This window comes from Ornithorhynchus anatinus, chromosome 5 (assembly GCF_004115215.2).
Source record: "Ornithorhynchus anatinus isolate Pmale09 chromosome 5, mOrnAna1.pri.v4, whole genome shotgun sequence".
Classification (NCBI taxonomy): Eukaryota; Metazoa; Chordata; class Mammalia; order Monotremata; family Ornithorhynchidae; genus Ornithorhynchus; species Ornithorhynchus anatinus.
Genome location: NC_041732.1, coordinates 109,723,180 through 109,746,159, shown reverse-complemented (window position 1 = coordinate 109,746,159; position 22,980 = coordinate 109,723,180). Strand labels below are relative to the sequence as shown.

Sequence of the window (22,980 nt, the reverse complement as noted above, 5' to 3'; positions counted from 1 at the left end):
ATCCAAAATGTTTGATCAGTCAATCATTCATAATTGAGCACTTTATTTGTGCAGGGCACTGTACTAAGCACTTGGGAGAGTACAATATAACAGAGTTGGTAGACACATTTCGTGCCCACAACAAGCTCCCAGCTTAGAGGGGTTCTTTCCCTCTGACCATCAGAGTAAAGCAGGGTTGTGAACTAGGCCAAGTTCTCTTCAATTTGTTCTTCACAGGTATGAGGACTCAGCTGGGAATCTTGAAGTTGGTCTCAGAAAACAATTCCAATTTCTGTGAAATTACTCTAATTCAGTAGACTGAGAAAGTCCATGTGTTTGGTACATGCTCTGCGAACAGTAAGCAATCAGTACTATTGACTTATTGATTGATTGATGAAAGCTGTTGAATCAGTCATACAGGGTTCTCAAACAAAGCCTGTGGGCAGGGGGTCACACTGTTTTTCTGAATCAGCAAAGCAGTACAGAAGGTCAAACTATTGTCTAGCCGCCTGCCCTAGACAAACCCCCAGCATGACTAGATGTCTTCACAGGTAACTCAGTATGGAATGCCATACCGTAGCACCCCATCTCATGCTGTCAGGTAGACAAGAGAGGTAGAGGAATGATCCAAGAAGACCAGCCTGGCCTCTGGGCCATGTTCCTATCAGGGCCAGCCCAATTGAAGCCTTGGACCCAGGGACCTGAAGGAACACCATGGCCTAATAGAGAGACCCTGGGCCTAGGTGTCAGGAAACCTGACTTCTAATCCCAGATCTGTCACTTGCTTGCTGTGCGACCTTGGGCAAGACACTTAACCTCTCTGTGCCTCATTTGCCTCAACTGTAGAATGGGGATTCAGTGCCTGTTCTCCCTGCTACTTAGGCTGAGAGCCCCAAGTGGGATGGGGACTGTATCCAATCTAATTAATTTGTTATCTACACCAGTGCTTAGAACAGCATTTTTCATGTAGTAAACACTTAACAAATACAATAATAATAATAACAATAATAAAGTCAGTCTCTACCTTGCGGCCTATATGTCCCTAAGCCAAGGGTTCCACAGGGATCTGTCATGGCCCGACCACTTTTGACCCTAAGGCCCCCAGGTATTTTCCTTTCCTTTGAGCAAGCCCGATGGTGACCCCAAAGGAACGCCCACTCTGGGCACTTGTGGAATCTTCAATCCCAGGCCAGTGATTGTACATTGATATACAAGACAACTTCCTCTGTGTCCGTTATGGGATTCCCTGCCCCCGCTTGGGTCCGAGAGCAGGCTGCTTTCTGGGGACCCCCAATGTGTCTCTCTTTTACTATGCCATCTAACAGTCTCCTAGGAGAAATAGCTGTCACCTCATGGCAAGTGTGGATCTCCAGCCATGAGATTTTGGAATGCGAGCAGATAATCGTATTTATTGAGGGCTCACTATGTTCAGAGCACTGTGCCAAGTGCATGGGAAAATACAACAGAGTTGGTAGACACCTTTCCTTCCCACCAGAAACTTACAATCTGGGGGTGGGAGGGATGGGAGACATTAAAATAAATTATGGATGCATATATAGGTGCTGTGGGGCAAATATCAAGTGTGTAGAGGCTACAGTTCCAAGTGCAAAGATGATGTAGAAGGGAGAGGGCACAGGGGAAATAAGTTTAGTTGGGGAAGGCCTCTTGGAGGAGATGTGATTTCAATATGGCTTTGAAGGTGGAAAGAGTGGTGGTCTGTCATAAAAGAGGGGGGAGGGAGTTCCAAGCCAAAGGAAGGATGTGGGCAAAGGGGTTGGCCAGGAGATAGATAAGATTGAGGTTCAGTGAGTAGGTTGATATTGGAGGGGCGAAGCATGCGGGCTGAGTTGTAGTAGGAGATCAGTCCACTGGTATCTGAGCAAAACTGGTTTCTTGGCCCTTCCAAAAAGCAGGCAGGTGGAAGATTGGGCAGCACCAGTACCTCCAAGGCACTGTGATCTGCTGAGTTGAAACGGGGTAGCTTTCAATGGAACAGACAGGAGAAGCACTTTCACCTCCGAACGAAGCAGTGGGAACGTCCCCCCGGGGCCTTGCCCTTGCGGAGCCTCTTGAGAACATTTGGGATGATGGCAAAGTTGCTCGCGGTGTTTACTTCAAGGCCTTTGCCTCTGTGGCCTTGACTTTGTTTATCTTGTGTTTTATGTACTTGGGATGGACTGTTTAGATCATCCTTCTGTGGACAAGATGTGCAAATGACTGCTTCTGGTCATCCTCTGGGAAAATGCTGCAGAGCAGATCATCCCGTGGCCTGTTACTGATAGAGGGGCCCCCAAGCAGCTGCTTTGCAGCAAGCTGGAATGGGCTTTTGTGGGCTATCTGTGGCCATCCTCGGGGATGGGAGACCAGAAAGCTCACTGGCCTTGGGAGTTACCTCTAAAGCAGGGCTACCTCTGAAGGGGGGTTCCTGATGGTACCACCAGCGAGGCCGGGAACAGCCGGCCTCATACCACCAGAACCTGCAAAGCATAAAGCAGTAGCACCATCCCCCAACTCAAGTGGGCCCCTGGTGGATCTTCCAAATTACCTATGAGGTGGGGTCGGGACCTGGCAAGTCCCGCCCAAGGAGACTAACCTCAGGACCAGTGGGGCCGGTGCACTGGAACTGAGAAGCAGCATTTCCTAAGGGATAGAGCCCAGGCCTGGGAGTCGGATGGACCTTGCTTCTAATCCTGGCTCTGCCACTTGTTTGCTGTGTGACTTCACTTCTCTATGCCTCAATTGCCTCATCTGTAAAGTGGGGATTAAGACTGTGGGCCATATGTGGGACATGAACTATATCCTACCTAATTAGCTTTGATCTACCTTAGTGCTTAATATAGTGCCTGGCACATAGTAAGCGCTTAAATACAAAATCTGTCTTATATGAACATATTTTTGCCTGTTTCCCCATGGACAGGAAATATGTCACTTCATATCCCCAGTGTTTAGTACAGTGCCCTGTGCCCAGTTGGGTGCTCAGTAATTGCTAGAACTGCTGTTACCAAAGCTGCTCCAGTATTGCTGCTTTCTGGAGGGAAGATCCCATTCTTACTGGGAGAAATGGAATTTGCCCATTAGTATCAGTCCTGAGCATTCCGTAAAAGAAACTGGATGGAGTTTCTTCAAAGGAACTTAGTATTCAGAAGTTGGAAATGGGGTGACACTCTTGGAACACAGGCTTTGGGAAGATGGTGACCCAAATAGGGAAGAATGAACGGGTGGCAGATGACTGCATGGATCCTGGACAGCAAAGAGCAGCCATTACACTCACACGCAACAGGGAAGGGATTGTCGTCATCCAGGAACGTCATTAGGTACAGCCAGGGATGCAGAGCCAAATCTCTGGCTGCAACATTCTCTTTGAACCCAATGGACACTGTATGGATGGAACAATCAAAATATCACTAGCCATAATATAGGTGCTTCCCAGGGTTTCCATGTTAGCAGAAGCATGGACTTGCCTACATGGTGTAGTGGTTAGACCATGGGCCTGGTAGTCAAGATCATGGTTTGTAATCCTGGCTCTGCCACTTGTCTGCTCTGTGACCTTGGGTAAATCACTGCAGTACTCTGTGCCTCAGTTTCCTTATCTGTAAAATGGGGATTGAGACTGTGAGCCCCAAGTGGGACAGGGACAGTGTCCAACCTGATTTGCTTGTATCCACTCCAGAGTTTACTACAGTGTCTGGCACATAATAAGCACTTCACAGGTACCAAAATTATTATTATTACCGGTAAATGCACCATGCTTGAGTGGACACATTCCTCAGAACACCAAAATCACGGGCATAAGCTAGATTGTAAGCTTATTTTAAGCAGGAAATCTCTCTATTGTTGTATGTACTCTCCCCAGTGCTTAGTACGGTACCCTGCACTCAGTAAGCTCTCAATAGATCCAATTGAATGAATAAGCTTCCACCGTTTATCTCAGCTTATTCAATAATAATAATCACTTATGGTAGTAATCAATTATTACTAAGCACCGGGGTAGATACAAAATAATATATAGTTTGTGTCTCAGGAAGGGGTTCACAAAATGATGGGGAGAGAGAACAGATATTGAATCCCCATAGTACAGATGAGGACACTAAAGACACAGAGAAGGTGACATGCCCTAGGTCATACAGCGGGCAAGTGTCTGAGCCAGAATTTGAAACCAGGTCCTCTGACTCCCAGACCCAAGCTTGTTCCATTAGGTCACACAGTTCAAGTAAATAAAGCTCGTAAGAGGAAAGTGGCCCTGTAAGGCACATGGGTAAAGAAGTGATTGTGCCAGCTATTCTAGGAGTGTACAAAGGTAAAACAACCCAAATGATACCCCTCAGAGGCTCACCAGTGGTTCTAAATCAGCTGAGTGTCCTGTCTCTGCCAGTGACAGAATGGACATCATTTCATTCATTCCCTGAGCCTTCTGAAATTGAATTGTTTCCCTCTGCTAATTCATTCTGGACTTGTCATTTGTGAATTAAGCTAAACCCTTCCTGATATTATTGATTTTTCTCTTTTGCCAAAGCTTTCTGTGGTGTTGCACCACCTTTTCTTTAATAATAATGATAATAATAATGGTATTTGTTAAGTGCTTACTATGTGCCAAGCACTGTTCTAAGCACTGGGGTAAATACAAGATGATCAGGTTGTCCCACATGGGGCTCAGAGTCTTAATCCCCATTTTACAGATGAGGTAACTGAGGCACAGAGAAGTTAAGTGACTTGTCCAAAGTCCCACAGCTGATAGTGGAGGAGGTGAGATTAGAACCCACAACCTCTAAGTGCCAAGCCCATGCTCTTTCCACTGAGCCTTTCTGCTTCTCTGTTTTCCTTCTGCCACTTCCAGACTTTGGGGGACCCCCTTTGATCAATCAGTGGTATTTATTGAGCATTTACAGTGTGCATGGCACCGTACTAAGCGCTTGAAGGCGCTGCACTACACCATTCAACCCGGCATGAGATTTGATAAGCGATTTTGCAATCACCATGTCCACCCTGTCCTCCCTCTGGACTTAGGTCTTTCGAGATTGAAGAGTCCTGATCTTTTCAGATTGCCCTCATGCCGAAGCTGCCCCATTCCCTTCACTCCAACGTTCGAAGAAATCATTTTCCCTCATCAGAGCTTTGAATAATAATACAGTCCTTTAGGCTTGATAATAATGAAGATACTAGACACCAAGAACTAAGTACTAAGTACTGAGGTAGATTCAAATTACCCAAATTGGAAGTAGTCCCTGCGCCATGCAGGACCTGTAGATTAAAGGGCAGGGACAACAGGTATTTTTATCCCAATTTTACAGATGAGGAAACTGAGGCTTGGTGAAGCTAAGTGACTTGCTTCAGGTGACACAGTGTGGGCCAGGGCATAGCTGGGCCTAGAACCTGGATCTCCTGACTCCCGGACCTGGGCAGTTTCCATTCAGCCAGGACATAGCAGTTGAGGTCATTTTTAAGCATGGAAGGAAAAAAATGAGAAAACTTGTACAGGTTAATAATAATAATAATAATGATAATAATGTTGGTATTTGTTAAGCCCTTACTATGTGCCGAGCACTGTTCTAAGCACTGGGGTAGACACAGGGGAATCAGATTGTCCCACGTGGGACTCACAGTCTTAATCCCCATTTTACAGATGAGGTAACTGAGGCACTGAGAAGTTAAGTGACTTGCCCAAAGTCACACAGCTGACAAGTGGCCGAGCCAGGATTCGAACCCATAACCTCTGACTCCAAAGCCCGTGCTCTTTCCACTGAGCCACGCTGCTTCTTTAGCTTTTGGGAAAGCCAAGGGCCATGCTTTTCTGGTCTTTGGGTATCAAAAAGTCAGATAAAATTAATGTGTGACTTCTTCGATAAGGTTTCCAACAGGGAGGCTGTCAGGCCTGGGTACCTCCTTTGTGGAACGCTATTCTTGGCTGGAAATACATTTGATATTTGGCCCACACCCAACTCCACAACACTTATGTACATATCTTTAAATTATATATTATAAAGTACTCTCCCAAGAGCTTAGTATAGTGCTCTGCACATAGTAAACGCTCAATAAATACTATTGATTGATTAAAAGGTGAGAAAGGAGCAGTTAGAATGTAGAGTTTGGCATATTTGTTGATGTTTTAAATCCATGCTTTATGTGCTTGGTCTCAAAGAGTAAGCTCAATAAAAGCACATGTGAAAGTATTTAAAAATATTTAACAGAAATAACAGACAACTAAATACATAAACTAACTCAACTCACCAGTCTGCACTGGCTGGTCCATTTAAAAAGTCAAGTTTTCTCTCTGTCTTTTACATTAACAACCACAACTTTGTGAAGCTATTTATGTCCTCCTTAGCACTCATGTTTATTCCTCCGCTCATTTAATTTACTTTGACTTCTCTAGATGTAAATATTTTTATGTTTTTCTCCTCCTCCCTACAGGCAGGGAATGTGGGACCTCATTATTCTGTACTTCCCAAGCGCCTAGTATAGTCCACACACCAAATGGGTGCTCAGTAAGTGCTACTAGTTCTACATCGGATGGGGAGTTCTACAGCATCGCCTTTATCCAAAAAGTGCCCAGTTTGTAAATTATCAACAAGGCCCCATTAGCTAACAATTCTAACAGTGTGGTGTGGGAGGAGTGGATAAGCAGACCCAGTTTATATGTACAGATGATATATGCATCTATTGCAGTTATAGGATTCAGTGACCGTGCATAGCCGCAGCCTACATTCCCAAGTTCCCTTGTTGCCCTCTTGGGTGGCCTTTGCTCTTCCTCCAAGGAAGCAGCCTTCCTCATCCATACTGTGGGTATACTGTGGGAACACTCAGCTGCTAGGAGTCAGGCCGGAATCCTGGTTGTTCTGCTGTCCCGGCCCGGAAGTGCAAAGCAAACAGGACTTGGCAGAAAGTTTGGGGGCCCACACCTCTCCCTTCTTCTTTCTTCTCTCCCTCTCACCCACTGTCCTGGTAGCATGGCCAGCCAGATGGGAGGGAAGTTCTGGAGCCCTGGGCCCTGGGCCTCAGGCCAGGCCCCTGCTCAGGCTGTCTTGCTTGGGCTGCAAGCATTTGGGCTTGCTGAGGGGCCAGGGCCTTGTCGGGGATGGCAGGTGGTGGTGCCGAGGGAGATCTCTGCACCCCTGGGTTGCCTTCCCGCTACCTTCCGTCCCTACTCCCAACACCCTGCCCCTGAGAAACCTTGCCAGCCAGATTTGTTCCCCTCCCCCTCACCACCCCAGATCAGCACTGGTTGAACCTCTGGTCTCAGGGAGGATAAGTTTTCAACCAAAGACTTAAAATTTAAAGAGATACTTGCCCTGTCCTACCTTGCCCTGTCCAGCCCTGACCTGTATGACCTGGCCCAGTCCTGCCTTGCCCATATTCCTCTGCCCAGTCCTGCCCTGCCCTTCCCTTCCTGCCCTCTCCGGCCCAGCTCAGCTCACCCCAGCCTGGCTCTGCTTGGCCCTGCTGGGCCATGCCCTGTCCTACCCCGCCCAACCTGGCTTGGCCTTGCACCCCCTCACCTTAGGAATGGCAGCAGTGACAGACAGTAATGCTTGTGCTCAGGCCCTGGGAATTTTCCTTGCTGATTCTTGGTTTCTCTTGTACTTTGGCAGACTGGCTCCGAGGCTACACCCTGCGAAATAAAGCGAAAAAGGTATGATTTACATTTCCACTTATATCTGAAATCTGTTTTTCAAGTTTTGCATTTTGCTCTTTTATCGTGTCATCTGCCTGATGTCTTGTGCTCATCTTTGACTCTGAGCTGCCTTTGCTGTCTTTCATTGGATACCAAAGAAAAATGCCCTGGACTAATTAATTAATTAATGTTGGTATTTGTTAAGCGCTTACTATGTGCCAAGCACTATTCTAAGCACTGGGGTAGACACATGGGAATCAGGATGTCCCACGTGGGGCTCACAGTCTTAATTCCCATTTTACAGATGAGGTAACTGAGGCACAGAGAAGTTAAGTGACTTGCCCACAGTCACACAGCTGACAAGTGGCAGAGCTGGGATTCGAACTCATGACCTCTGACTCCAAAGCCCGTGCTCTTTCCACTGAGCCACGCTGCTTAGTCCAAGTGGGAAAAGCAGCATGTCCTTGGGGAAAGGGCCCTGGGCTGGGTGTCAGAGGACCTATATTCCTTTCTCATCCTGGCTCTGCTCTTTGCCTGTTGTGTTTCCTTGGGCAAGTCCCTTCACTTCTTTGTGCCTTAAAATTGGGGATTCAGTATCTGTTCATACTTCCCCTTATACTTTGAGCCCCTTGTGTGACAGGGATTATATCGGATTTTCTTGTGTCTACTCCAGCACGTAGTACAGTGCTTGCCACATAGTAATCGTTTAACAGATACCCGTTATTTTCCACCTGCAGAACATGTAAGTCTGGAAAATATATACTGAACTAAGATCAGAGGTCAAGCCTCTGGGTTTTTTCAGTATCTCTGTTTGACAGATCCATTCAGCCCTCCTGGGAGATGATCCTGAAATCCCCTAGGTATTGTCCTGGATCTCAGTATGGCTCCCCCAAAAAATGTACATCTGGACCCCCACAACCTGACTTGGGACTTGGGAATGGTGTTTAGATGAAGATGATGATGGTAATAATAACAATAATAATAGTAACCACAATCATAATAGCAATAATAATGCTATTTGATGGTTACCATGTGTCAAGCACTGTTGTAAGCATTGCGATAGATACAAGTTAATCAGGTCAGACTGGGCCCTATCCCACATGGGAGTCACAGTTTAAGTAGGAAGCCCTAGGGGTAACCGAAAGCACTGGTCTCTGGGCATAGAGGAATTGGTTAGAGGTGGGCTTCTGGCTGCAGAGGCCCCTCTCCACTGTGCCTCTGAGACAGGGCCATCAGGGAGGGGTTCAGAGTCTCTCTTCTTCCCCCTGCTATTAAGGCCCATTCTCGAGGACAGTGTCAACACTGAGATCAAAGTCCAAGTCTCCTGGTTCCCAGTCCCATGATTTTTTCAGTAGACTACACTGTTTCTGAATGTCTCTGTGGAGTTTTGGTGACTGTGATTTCTGTCAGACTGAAACCCGACACTGAATATTCTCTGTCCCCAGATGTTCAGTCAGTTAATGGGCCTTAGCAGAGGTCTCCTTGTCCCTGGACTGACCAAGTCCTCTGGCCTCCCCTGGCTTTTGAGGCAGACCCTGCTTTTTCTGCCTCTAGCATCGGGTCCAGACCCAGGAACTCGCTCTATCTTTATCCTCCTCTGTTGTCTGGCTCCGGCCTTCTCCCCCGGGGCAGCATCTTGGAGTTCCTCCCAGGGCCACGAGCCCCAACTGCACTCTGACATCCAGGTTAATAGCTGGGGGCAGAAACTACCCCTGAGGGAAGTCTAAGGTGTCGGCTTCAGCCCCTGCAAATTTTCCGTGAGGATTTCAAGATGGCGGACATGTGCTTGGGGTGGAGCCACTTTCACTGACATTTTAACATTCTGGTTGGAAGTGAATCTTGGTTTTTGAAATCAAAATATCAACAGCCTTAATCTAATCTAATCCAGTCCCAGTTCCACCACTTCCCTGCTATGTGACCTTGGGCAAGACACTTATCTGTGCCTCAGTTTCTTCACCTGTAAAATGAGATTAAATACCTGTCCTCCCGCCTACTTGACAGCAAGCCACATGGACCAGGTAATAATAATAATAATAATAATGATGGTATTTGTTACATGCTTACTATGTGCCAAGCACCATTCTAAGCACTGGGGTAGATACAAGGTTATCAGGTTGTCCCATGTGGGGCTCCCAGTCTAATCCCCATTTTACAGATGAGGTAACTGAGGCACAGATAAGTTAAGTGACTTGCCCAAGGTCACACAGCTGACAAGTGGCGGATCTGGGATTCAAACCCTTGACCTCTGATTCCCAAGCCCGGGCTCATTGAGCACTTGCTGAGCGTGAGGCTCTGTATTAAGTGCTGGGGGATGCAAGGGAAACACAGTTCTGTGCTTGCAAGGAGATTCCATTCCAATGGGGGAGAGAGACACAGGAAGAGAGACACGGAGTGAGACCCACATTCCATGTGGCTGTGGGTGTGGGCTGGACTCAGCTCCGGTGATGTTCCTAGAGGTCCTTGATCTGCACCCAAGGTTATTTGATGGACCGATCCCAGCTAAACACTTTAGAGATTCTGGCCTGTTCTGAATCAAACGTTCTAATGCCCATCAAATGTGCACATAATTCACTTTAGCCCTGGACCTAAGTGGATTAGGCTTTTAATGTTGCTCTCAGCCCAACTCTGAGTTTTCACATCCAGGGATAAGGACAGGAGGGCAAGAGGCCAAGAGCGTGGGTCGTGAGGTGTGGAGATTCATTCATTGCCAGCATCGCTGACCGGCTTGTTGGTCAACATCAGGGAAGATTTTGTTTCCTTGGAGAGGGAGGAGGCTGGGGTCCCATCCCGGCTTGGGAGAAAGTTGTTCAGGCAGGACTTGGAGTTTTTTAAATCAGGTGGTAAGAGGCCTCGAAACCCTGCTGGAAAGGCAGCTGTAGGTTTGGTTGGCTGGCTAGTGTTCGTCTCCTCAATGGCATCAGATATACTGTTCATAAGGACAAGATGTAAGTCCTCTGGGGATAGCAGAGGGATCCAGGAAACAGTGGCAAGGCAGATCACCGTGGATTATGTCTCTTTGGACAAACACACTTGCTCACTAGTCAGGCTATTTTAAAACCCTGCATGGTCTTGGTGCCGTTTCCTTAGCTTTTCAGGTCTTGTTGGCCAAGGCATTCAAAAGGGGTACTTTTTCTGTATTCATTCATTCATTCAGTAGTATTTATTGAGTGCTTACTATGTGCAGAGCACTGGACTAAGCGCTTGGAATGTACAGTTCGGCAACAGATAGAGACAATCCCTGCCCAATGACGGGCTCACAGTCTAAAGGAGGGAGACAGATAGCAAAGCAAAACAGAACAAATATAATCAAGCCAGTGTAAGGACTGCAGTGGAAAAGAGCTCAGGGTGGGGCTCAGCTTCTAGGTGATGGGTTCTAATCCCAGCTCCGCCACTTGTCTGCTGTGTGGCCTTGGGCAAGTCACTTCACTTCTGTGTGCCTCAGTTACCTCATCTGTAAAATGGGGATTAAGACTGTGAGCCCCACATAGGACAACCTGATTACCTTGTGTCTAGAGAAACAGCGTGACTTAGTGTAAAGGGCCCAGGCTTGGGAGTCAGAGATCATGGGGTTCAAATCCTAGTTCTGCCACCTGTCAGCTGTGTGACTTTGGCCAAGTCACTTCACTTCTCTGAGCCTCAGTTCCCTCATCTGTAAAATGGGGCTGAAGACTGTGAGCCCCACGTGGGACAACCTGATGATCTTGTATCTCCCCCAGCGCTTAGAACAGTGCTAGGCACATAGTAAGCGCTTAACAAATACCACCATTATTATTACCCCAGTGCTTAGAACAGTGTTTGGCACATAGTAAGCGCTTAACAAAAACCATAATTATTAGTAGTAGTAGTCCTAGACCTGCCACTTGCTTGCTGTGGGATCTTAGGAAAGTCACTTAACCGTTTTGGGCCTCAGTTTCCTCATCTGTAAAATGGGGATAAAATACCTGCTCTTACCTCTCTACTTAGAGTATAAGCTCCCATCGCCCTTACTCCCTCCCCATCCCCCCACTCTGTCCCTCTGCTCTACCCCCCTCCCCACCCCAAAGCACTTATGTATTTATGTACATATTATTCTTTTTATTTTATTAATGGTATGTATATATCTATAATTCTGTTTATATTGATGCTATTGATGCCTATCTCCTTGTTTTGTTTTGTTGTCTCTCTCCCCCCTTCTAGACTGTGAGCCCATTGTTGGGTAGGGATTGTCTCTATTTGTTGCCGAATTGTACTTTCCAAACGCTTAGTACAGTGCTCTGCACACAGTAAGCGCTAAATAAAGAGGAATGAATGAATTAATGTTAACATTATCATATTCGCCCAAGCTCTTAGTATAGTGCACTGTGTTTCTGAATAGGCACTCAATAAAACTGATTGTGTAACTCCCTGTGGGTATCTACTCCAGCATTTAGCACAGTGCTTGGCATACTTAGTAAGTACCACTACACCCTGCCATCCTGACTATTGCTATTTTTATTATTATCATTGTTATTTTCAGAGCTTCCTAAGATGTTTTCTTAAGGGGAAAATGACATTACCTTAGAGATGATCTCCTCCAATTCAGTCGTATTTATTGAGCGCTTACTGTGTGCTGAGCATTGTACTAAGTGCTTGAGAGAGTACATTATAACAGTAAGCAGATACATTCCCTCCTTTTGGGGTCTTTATTCATGCGTTTAGAATTGCTCTCTTTGTCCAGAGGTAAGATCATATTACACAGAATAATTGGCTAGGAAATTGGTGATACATCAGTTCAGCTAAGGAAACAGTTGCCTGTTTAAGCAATTTGTATAATCTAGGAACTCTATACCCTGGACTGGAGCTCAAGAACTCTTCATTTACCATCAGAAGATCACAGGACCGCAAGGACCATCAAGATGAAAATTGTAGTTTTTAGGCCCTCCAGAGAAGGACTCCATGATGTCCTTTGACACCCCGGCTGTATCCAGCTGTCCCAAAGCTCTCCATCACCTTGCCCCCTCCTACCTCACCTCCCTTCTCTCTTTCTACTGCCCACCCCGTACACTCCGCTCCTCTACCACTCACCTCCTTGCCGTCCCCCGTTCACGCCTATCCCGACGTCAACCTCTGGCCCACGTCCTACCGCTGTCCTGGAATGCCCTCCCTCCTCACGACCCCCAAAGTAACTCTCTTCCCCTCTTCAAAGCCCTACTGAGAGCTCACCTCCAAGAGGTCTTCCCAGACTGAGCCTCCCCTTTTCCCTCTGCTCCCCTTCCACTCTTTGCTCCTCCCCCTTCCCCCTTTACCTCCCCTCAGCTGAGCCCCCTTTCCCTCTGCTTCCCATCCCCTCCCCACCCCATTCTCTGCTCCTCCCCCTCCTCCATTCCCCTCACCACCACTGTGCTCATTTGTATATATTATTTATTACCCTATTTATTTTGTTAATGAGGTGTACATCCCCTTGATTCTATTTATCGTGATAATGTTGTCTTGTTTTTGTTTCGTTCTGTTTTGCTCTGCCGTCTGTCTCCTCTGATTAGACTGTGAGCCCGTCATTGGGCAGGGATTGTCTCTTTATATTACCGAATTGTACATTCCAAGCACTTAGTACAGTGCTCTGCACATAGTAAGCGCTCAATAAATACTATTGAATGAATGAAGGAATATAGGAGACGTTTCTGGAGCCTGGAATAGGAAGGCAGCTGGCCATCCCTTCACCAAGGCTGCTGTCTCTTTGTCTCCTTGGACCTATTGACTCGTGTTTTGATTCTTACATTTTAAGGGCTACTCTTCTCCTCTTCTTTGTGGCTGTTGTCTCTAATTTATTTCTCTTTTCTCAAGGTCTGACCTCTGCGCCCCCCTAAATTGGTAGCGCCTTGTGGGACGGGGACCATGTCTGAATTTGCATATTTCATATTCACCCCAGCACTAGGCACAGAGCTCAGTCCAAAGCAAGTGCTCCCTAAAGAGCTATCCTATGTGCTTTGTAACTTATTTATTGAATTCCCTAAAGAAGCCCTTTTGCCCTGAGCTTTGTCACTTTCTCCGATTTTCTCTGCTTCAGTGGCCCAGACTGAGTTGTCAGCCATAATCCTATAAGTTCTGCCCTCTCTGTGCAGGGGATTTTTCCAGGATCGTACATCCATTTGAAGGAGTCACCTGTGGAAGATCGAGGGTGAGTTGCTACTGACCTTGACACTTTTCGCGGGGATAAAATTTCATGTCCGAGATCCTGGTTGCTAGAGAAGCAGTGTTGCTCAGTGGAAAGAGCACTGGCTTGGGAGTCAGCGGTCGTGGGTTCGAATCCCGCTTCTTCCACTTGTTCAGCTGTGTGACCTTGGACAAGTCACTTAACTTCTCTGTGCCTCAATTGCCTCATCTGTAAAATGGGGATTAAGACTGTGAGCCTCACGTGGGACAACCTGATTACCCTGTATCTACCCCAGCGCTTAGAACAGTGCTCTGCAAATAGTAAGTGCTTAACAAATACCAATATTATTATTATTATTATTATTGCATTTTTTTCGGCAACTGGAGGAGATAGTTTTTGCTCAGCTGTTGTTCTGGAGGCTTCTGGATGTTCTGGAATGGGGATCAATGCCAGTGCCCTTACTTCTGGAGGAGAGATCGATGCCAGTGACCTTCATCCCAACATGGGATTTACACAGGGGATGGCAAAGATGACTGGGGTGTGAGTCGTGCCATCCCAGCAGGTTCTGACCAACTGTGCCCACTTAGTGGAATGGCTACTTGGGGCTTGTGGACTGGTCTCACCCCTACTGCCTTGTAATACAGTGATGGGAGCAAAGTGAGACCCAAATAGAGTCAGCTTCGGCTATAGAAAACCTGGAGATTCAAGGGTGGGGCTCGAGTCATGTTTGGGACTAGAGAAGTTCTGCCAACTGTGTTATATTATACTTTCCCAAGCACTTAGAACAGTGCTCTGCCCAAAGTAAGCGCTCAGTAAATACGATTGATTAATAGAGCGGAAATGTTCCCTGGAATGTCAGGCAGCCTCCAGCTCAATTGCAGTTTCTTCTGTTTCCTAAACAACAGCTCATTTTGTTGGGTCACAACCCTAAAATGGGGTCTCCTGGGTGGAGTCAAAGTGGGGCTGATGAGTAGGGGTGGGGGTTTCCCTAGTTTCCTCCAAGGAGTTGATGTCTGTCTTTCCCTCTAGACTGTAAATACGATTGAATGAATGAATAAACTCATTGTGGACAGGGGACGTGTCTACCAAATCTCTGGTGTTGTCCTCTCCCAAGCACTTAGTCCAGTGCTCGGCACACATTTAGGGCTCAATAAATGCCGTCGATCAACTGAAACCAGCACCTTGTTTGATCATTCCAGGCATCATGAGACGGTGATTCCGAGCGAAGTTCCCCTGGTGCAGGAGCTGACGTCCACACTGAGGGAATGGGCTGTCATCTGGCACAAGCTGTACGTGGTGAGTGGCTGGCGGGCCGGCTGGCTGCCTCCAGAGATTTCCTCACAGGAGCCTTGCCTGCAGGAGGCCAGGGGAGGGAGGAATACAGGCAGCGGTGTGACCTGTTGGAAAGAGTGCAGGGCTAGGAGGGAGAGCTCGGGACTGGAGTCCTCCCTCTGACCCTTCTAGCCGTCCCTCTCTCCTGTCTCTCCCACTCACACCTACATCTCCCTACCGCCCCATGTCAGACAGATCCCAGCTCTACCTACCTTTGATCTCTCCTAAAAATCCCTCCTCTTCCAATAAGCCTTTCCTCATTAATTTCCCAGTCCCTTGAGCCATGGTGTCTCCTAAGCCAACTCTTGCACTAAGAAACATGGCCTAATGGATAGACCATGGGCTTGGGAGTCAGAAGGCCCTGGGTCCCAATCCCAGCTCTGCCACTTGTCTGCTGTGTGACTTTGGGCAAGTCACATAACTTCTCTGTGCCTTAGTTGCCTTGTCTGTAAAATGGGAATTAAGACTGTGAACCCCATGTGAGACAAGGACTCTGTCCAATCTGATTAGCTTGTATCTATCCCAGCACTTAGAACAGTGCTTGGCACTTAGTAAGCCCTTAACAAGTACCACAGTAATTATTATTATTATTACCTCCCACCCCTAAACATTCCTGGAGAAGATATTGACTCTCATAATGGCCTCCACAGCATAATGTCTCCTCCCCTGCCCCCCCAATTTTTGAGGACGAAGTGATAGTGATGTGTGCATTAGGAGGGAATTTCTTCACCAATGATCAGGGTCCAAATGATCAGTGACCCAGTTACAGGCTCATGGATAATGGATGATGCCTTATGGATGCAACCTTGCAGATGCAGTCTTGCGGGTGCAGGCTCGCAGAAGCAGCCTTGAAAATGTAGGCTTGTGGGTGCAGCCTCACAGTTGCAGGCTCACAGAGGGCCTGTTTTCTAGAAGCTCGTGGGAAACAAGAAAACCCATTTAACCCATAAAAACCAGTGACAATTTAGGTGACACATACAGGATGGCCACCTGACCCTCCGGTAGTAGCCGAAAACAGTTGCAGTTATGTGGCTGATCAAATTCATTCTGAAAACCAACGCTTTTGTTCTCTGCGTTTCCCAGAAAAGTTGCTTCACTGGAGCCAAGGGATGATCAGGCCCCTAGAAATCAGAGAAACTGAGTGGCTTAGCAAATAGACAATGGGCCTAGGAGTCAGAAGGACCTGGATTCTAATCCTGACTCCACCACATGTCTGATATATGGCCTTGGGCAAGTCACTTAATAACAATAATAATAATAATGGTATTTGCTAAGTGCCTACTGTGTGCCATCTACTGAACACTAGGGTGAGTACAAGCAAATTAGGTTGGACACAGTCCCTGTCCCACATAGAGCTCACAGTCTCAATTTGCATTTTACATATTAGGTTACTGAGGCCCAGAGGAGTGAAGTGACTTGCCCAACGGATAAGTGGCAGAGCTGAAAATAAAACCCATGACCTTCTGACTCCCAATCCTGTGCTCTACTTCTTTGGGCCTCTGTTACTTCATCTGTAAAATGGAGATTAAGACTGTGACCCCCATGTGGGACAGGGACTGTGTCCAACACGATTAACTTGTATCTACCCCAACACTTAGAACAGTTCTCGGCACATAGTAAGTGCTTAACAAGTACCATAATAGTAATTATTATTGTTATCAGGCTGGGATTACCATTCAAGGAAGGAGCCAATTGATTGATAGCTTGACAGACAGTGGCAAAGGCATTTGCCAGTCCTGCACTCTCCACCAGCTCCAACCGCGGCCTCCAGCCCAAGGGCCAGCCAGGTCCCTCTGCCCCTCTCCAGCCCTGTTTCCTCACCGGTAAATGGAGGCACCCATCCTGCTTCCTTTCGCTCTCTGGGAACCAAATCATCTTCTGAGGAAACTGGGGTGCCTCAGCCTTCCTCTAATAACACTGCCGAGGACGCTTCATGACTTCCACTTCTTGGCTTAGAATTTTAATAGCATTAGTATCTCCTCATCAATGTTTCTTCATGTCTTGGCTCTTTAGGGTGCTTTAAACGGGACTTATTGATTGAATAAATAATATTAAGACTTAGAAATCATCTTAATTACTTAGGAGGGCATGATAGACTGCCTCTTCGGGGGAAATGTACTTATAAAATAAGCAGAAAAACAAATCATAATTGGATACATCCTTCATCGTTACTCTCAGGTCATATTCTAGAACTGTCTTTTGTGAAGCAACGATGAGATACCAGAGGAAAAATTTCCCTTATTCCCCCTTAAAAGCAGCTAATTCAAGAGACAAATCTTTTTTATCCCAGTTGATTATAAACTCCCTGGAGGTTGGAAGGTCATGTCTCCTGATTCTGTTGTATTCTCCCAAGAGGCTGGTACAGTGCTCCCTTATGCACACAATAGGTGTTCAGTAACTATTATTGCTTGATGATTTATAGCCTCGGTGCCTGAGGGCCATGGTCCTCATGCATGCTTAAGCCGGCAACTAGAAATCCTGCCCCTTGACTTCCTTTGTATTTTTCTGCCTCTTTTGCCTGAGGCCTCTCCCCCTGTGGTGGGGCTGGGGCTCAGGGGGCAGGGGGCACTCTTCTGTCTCCAAAAAGCAAGTTCCTCAATTCTTTTAAAGAAAAGGACCCCTGGGTTTTTTGTAGGGTTGGTCTCCAAGAAGTCCCCAGAGCTCTGGGTCTCTGTGTCTGCACTGTTTCAGATTTCTGTTTCCAGGTGGGAGGGGTTGTCCAGCTTCCTTCCCCACGGGCCCCACTGCCCAAGGTCGAGCAGAACAAAGTCCCCGATGGTGGGAGGCGGTTGCACCCGCCCCTGAGTAGCCTCCCTGGCCCTATCTCCTCTGGCCCCGCACCAGTTGAAGAGGAATCATCTTTATCTCCCTTCTGCCTTGCTTGTAACCGGCAAAGCACAGTGTGATGGGGAAGAAGCGATCTGGGACAGGAGAAAAATATCCAGAAGGGCAGGGACTGGGTGTGATCTCAAACCCTGGTTTTGACCCCAGCCCTTAGCAGACAGTAATCAATCAGTCGGTGGTATGTATTGAGTGTTTACTGTGTGCAGAGCACTGCACTAAGCCTTGGGAGAGTACAGTACAACAGAGTTGGCAGGCATGAGCTTACAGCCTAGATTGAGCAGTAAGCACTCAATCAGTATTGTCATTCATTCAATCAGTCAATCATATTTTTTGAGCCCTCACTGTGTACAAACCACTGTACTAAGCACTTGGGAGAGTACAATATAACAATAGACACATTCGCTGTTCACAGGAGTTTACAGTCTAGAGGGGGAGACCGAGATTAATATGAATAAATAAATACATAAATAAATTAGAGCTATGTCATTCATGTCTTTAAATCCAGCTCCAATCGGAGGGAGGTGGGCAAGCTCAACTTTTATTCAGGGGAAAACTATGGTCTGTCTGCCTTGAATATAAGAGAAAGAGTTACCACCATTTTTCTCAACAGGCAGTCAGTTGATAATTTTTTGAGCATTTACAGTGTGCAGAGCACTGTACTAAGCACTTGGGAGAGTACAGTATAAGAGAGTTGGTGGACACGTTCCTGGACACAAGGAGCTTACAGTTTCAGGGTCTCATTTGACCTTAGTTTTTTTGTAGCGGTTAGGGTGCAAGATTGGAAGCATGGCTTTGAAGAAGTTGTGTGTTGGCTCACTTCCCTCAGTGATGGCGATCTCTACTTTCCTGGCTAGCTAGCAGCCTGTTCTGCCTCCCTCTCGATAGACTGTGCCTTGATTCTCTTCCAACTTGGGACATTTTGACTGTGGTGGTCTCTCTCTTGGCTGCTGCGGACTTCTCGCGGCCCTTGCACACAGCACGTGGCCCAGGGGTTTGGGGCTCGTGGCAGCACACAGACAAGGCCTCCCACTGTGGGCTGATGTCGCAGCTACTAGGATGTTTCCAGGCAAAAACAGGGAAGTCGGCCAATGCAAATTAAGATTGAGGTTGGATTTTTTTGCAACCCTGGGGGAATTCCCAGCTCTTTGTTGGGAGTGGGCTCATAGTCATAGCAAATGGTAGCAGCACAGAAGTGCATCCATGCTTTCATCCATCATTAAAAGCAGAAAGTAGAGGCGCTGTTGTCTAGTGGAAGGGGCAGAGGATTGGGAGTTGGGGGACTGGGTTCTAATCCTAGTCTGCCCCTTTCAGGATGTGTGACCATAGGCAAGTCTCCAAACTTCCCTATGCATCATTTTCCTCCTCTGTAAAAGGAGGATTCCACCTCTGCTCTCTCTTCCTATTAGACTGTGAGTGCTATGAGGGACAGGGACTGTGTCCAACCTGATTTTCTTGTGTTTGGTGTAGTGCTTAATACAGTGCTTGACACATGGTAAGCACTGAACAAATACCCCAGTTATCATTATTGGGTTAAGATAACTACTCTCCTTCCCTTTCATGCCATGAGCCCCATGTTTTCAGGGAATACTTCTGCTGTAATCATCCTATATCTGCCCACTGTTTGGCACAAGTAAATGCTTAGCAAATACAATTGATATTTATCTTAGCTATTAATTATTATCCTATTGGATAGAGCACAGGCTTGAGAGTCAGAAGGACCTGCACTCTAATTCTGGCTCTGCCACTTGTCTACTTTGTGACTCTGGACAAGCCACTTAATTTCTCTGTGCCTCATTTACCTCATCCTTAAAATGAGGATTAAGACTGTGAGTCCCATGTGGGATATGGACTGGGTACAACCTGATTAGCTGGTATTTACCCCAGTGCTTAGTAGAGTGCCTGGCACATAGTAAGCTCTTAACAAATATCATAAACCAAAAATAAAAAAAGAAAAGTATGAAATTCTGGATCGTCCTTGACTGAGAGCTCTCTAGGAAGGTGGCAGATTTTCTTTCCTCAATCAATCAATGATATTTATTGAGTACTTGCTGTGTGCAGAGTATTGATTAAGCACTTGGGAGAGTGCAATGCAACAGAGTTCGTAGACACAATCCCTACCCAGAGTGAGCTTACAGTCTACAGTGGGAGACAGATAATAAAGTGAATTTCAGATCTGAGAGTGAGTAGAGAATGGGGATATGAACAGCTTTCCTTGAGAGCTTTAAGTGGAAAACCTGTACTTCTCTGGGAAGTGCAGGGGCTGGGCTGGGCTGGGCTGGACTGCGAGCAGGGGGCAGTGGAGGGCAGCTGGTGGGTATGGGTGGGGGGAAAAGGGTGAGGCTGACCACCCTCCACTTCTCTGGCTACGTGAGCTTTCTCCTTCTACTTAGTGAGGCGCTGGACTTCTTACAAAATGGATCAGCAGATTTCGTTCATGCCTCAGGGAAGAGAAATTTATAGTCCCAGTGGAGACCTTGAGGCTGAGGAAAATCTTTAAGTCCTAAGACGCTGTTTTCATCAGAGCACAACTAGCTTCTGGTGAGAGAGGGAATTGCTCCACGCAGCTCCACCCCCTAGATCCTTAGAGCCCCCAGTTTTACTATTCACTAAAGGTCAGCCCCGGTGTGGCCCTGGTTGACAGCGAGAAGCAGCATGGCCTAGTGGATAGAGCACAGGCCTGGGAGTTATGGATTTGGGTTCTTATCCTGGGTCCGCCACATGTATGCTATGTGACCTTGGCCAAGTCGCTTCTCTGTGCCTCAGTGACTTCATCTGTAAAATGGGAATTAAAAGTGTGAGCCCCACATTGGACCCAGACTCTGTCCAACCTGATTAGCTTGTATCAATCCCAGCACTTAGTGGAGTGCTTGGTACATAGCAAGCCCTTGACAAATACTATAAAAATAAAGAGCTCTTAATGAACTTTTCTTCTGGACCCTGGTCAGAACTCTTTATCCATGCTATGAAAACAGCATGAAGGGAAAAACATTAAACCAAATAGAGTTTCCTATAGGAATTAATATAAGGTTCCTTAGTGAATTTTCAGGATCCAAAAATTGACCAAAATAATATAGATCTATGAGAAAGTGATACAGAACACAGCAAATGTAGTTCCGTGATCACAGTGAAATGTAAATATCTTCCAAAAATTAAAAACTTTGAAGTATATTTTTATGCATACATAAAATGCTTAAATACATAATATTCCAAGTGTTATCTGTCCCTCATTATCCCTGCTAAATAGATCTGCTGTTATCTAATGCTAATTTGAGATGGGTTTTAATCACTCTATTCAAGTTTGTCAAAACACTTCAAAAGGAGGGGAAAGCATGTGCCTAAGCCAAGGTGAAACTTGCAGCATTGTCTCAAGGTGGGAGAGAGGGAGCCCTATCTGGAATGCCAGAATCAAAATTGTCATGTTCTCACCAAAGAGCAATTGAAGAAGAGACTTGTAACAGGGTTACCAACTCTGTTATACTGTTTTCTTCCAAGCAGTTAGCACAGTACTTGGCACATAGTGAGTGCTCAAGAAATACAATTGATTGATTCCTGTAGGAACTTTGGACTGGTGTTGCTGGTTTGATCTAGGGAAGCACCTGGACAAAGATTTTTAGATTCATCTCTCTATCCTTGAGGATTTGGAGAATGGAGAGAAGGAAATCAGTGTCTGAGGATGGGGAGTGGAAGCCCCAAGCCCGGCTACTCTCCAGTGAGTAATGGAATGGGAAATGAGTAATAGAATGTCTCCCTGTTGTGTGAGAGAAAAGCGCTGTGGGTAGGAAAGATTAAGGGGGCGGCAAAATTTTGGGGAGATGAGTCTTTGTACCAAGGCTGCTTTTGGCAGTCCAGCGGTCTCCAGCTTAGCCTAAATTCTGCTAATGAGGCAGCGTATTGATCAGTGGTGCAGTTGTGCAGTGACAAACAGAGTTGGAAAATGAACTAATTATTGCTGAATTGTACTTTCCAAGCACTTAGTACCATGCTCTGCACACAATAAGTGCTCAGTAAATGCGATTGAATGAATGAATGAATGAAAACCAACCGAAGACTGCTAGCTGGGTACCCTTGGGGAGGCTGTGTAGTTGCCAACATGACTTGAACATTTAGGCCAAGCTGGAGGGCTGGGAAGAAGTCTGGAGTCCAGCCATCAGTAAAGCTCTGAGAACTACCTAGTGAAAAGAGCACAGGACTGGGGGTCAGGAGGAAATGTGTCTGTTATGTTGTTATATTGTCCTCTCCCAAGTGCTTAGTACAGTGCTGTGCACACAGTGTGTTCAATAAGTACCTCTGATTGACTAAGCTGGGTTTTAGGCCCAGCTTTGGTGTTGGTTAAGCACTTACTGTATGCCATGCACTGTTCTAAGTACTGGGGTAGATAGAAGTTAATTAGGTCAGACACAGTCCCTCTCTCATGGGGTTCACAGTCTAAGTAGGAGGATGAACAGGCATTGACTCCCCATTTTACGGATGAAGAAAGTGAGGCCTTGAGAAGTGAAGTGACTTGCCTAAAGTCACTCAGCTCTTGGATCAGTGTCCTTTGGGCATTTGGTATTCACCCCATTTTCAACCCCACGAATTTATATACATATCTCTAAATTATATATTATAAATTATTGATTTATATTAATGCCTGCCTCCCCCCAAAAAACTATTAGCTTACTTTGGACAGGGAACGTGCCTACCAACTCTATTGTATCATACTCTCCCAAGCTGTTAGTACAGTGCTCTGCATACAATAAGCGCTCAATTATCATCGATGATGATGATGATGAAGTGGCAGAGCTGGAAATAGAACCCAGACCCTCTGTCTCCCAGGACTGGACTGTTTCCCGTAGAATGCTGCTTCTCAGTGATCCGATAGTAGATTCAGGTAGTAGAGAAATAGCAGCAGTCAGTCACACCATTCATTCATTCTTTAAATAGTATTTATTGAGCACTTACTTTGTGCAGAGCACTATACTAAGCGCTTGGAATGTACAGTTCGGCAACAGATAGAGACAATCCCTGCCCATTGATGGGCTTACAGTCTAATCGGGGGAGACAGATGGACAAAAACAAGACAACTTAATCACAATAAATAGAATCAAGGGGGTGTACACCTCATTAA

The 22,980-nt window shown here is 46.4% G+C and overlaps 1 protein-coding gene across 2 annotated transcripts in view; it reads left to right on the top strand.

The window, feature by feature from the left end:
• Positions 1-22,980, top strand: part of DOCK5 (dedicator of cytokinesis 5) — a 216,750-nt gene that overhangs the window by 83,657 nt on the left and 110,113 nt on the right. For both annotated transcript variants that reach the window (XM_029065133.2, XM_029065132.2), the window contains exons 3-5: positions 7,566-7,606; positions 13,666-13,721; positions 14,897-14,993. In XM_029065133.2, coding sequence (XP_028920966.1) covers positions 7,566-7,606; positions 13,666-13,721; positions 14,897-14,993 — 194 coding nt within the window. The remainder of the gene's footprint in view (positions 1-7,565; positions 7,607-13,665; positions 13,722-14,896; positions 14,994-22,980) is intronic.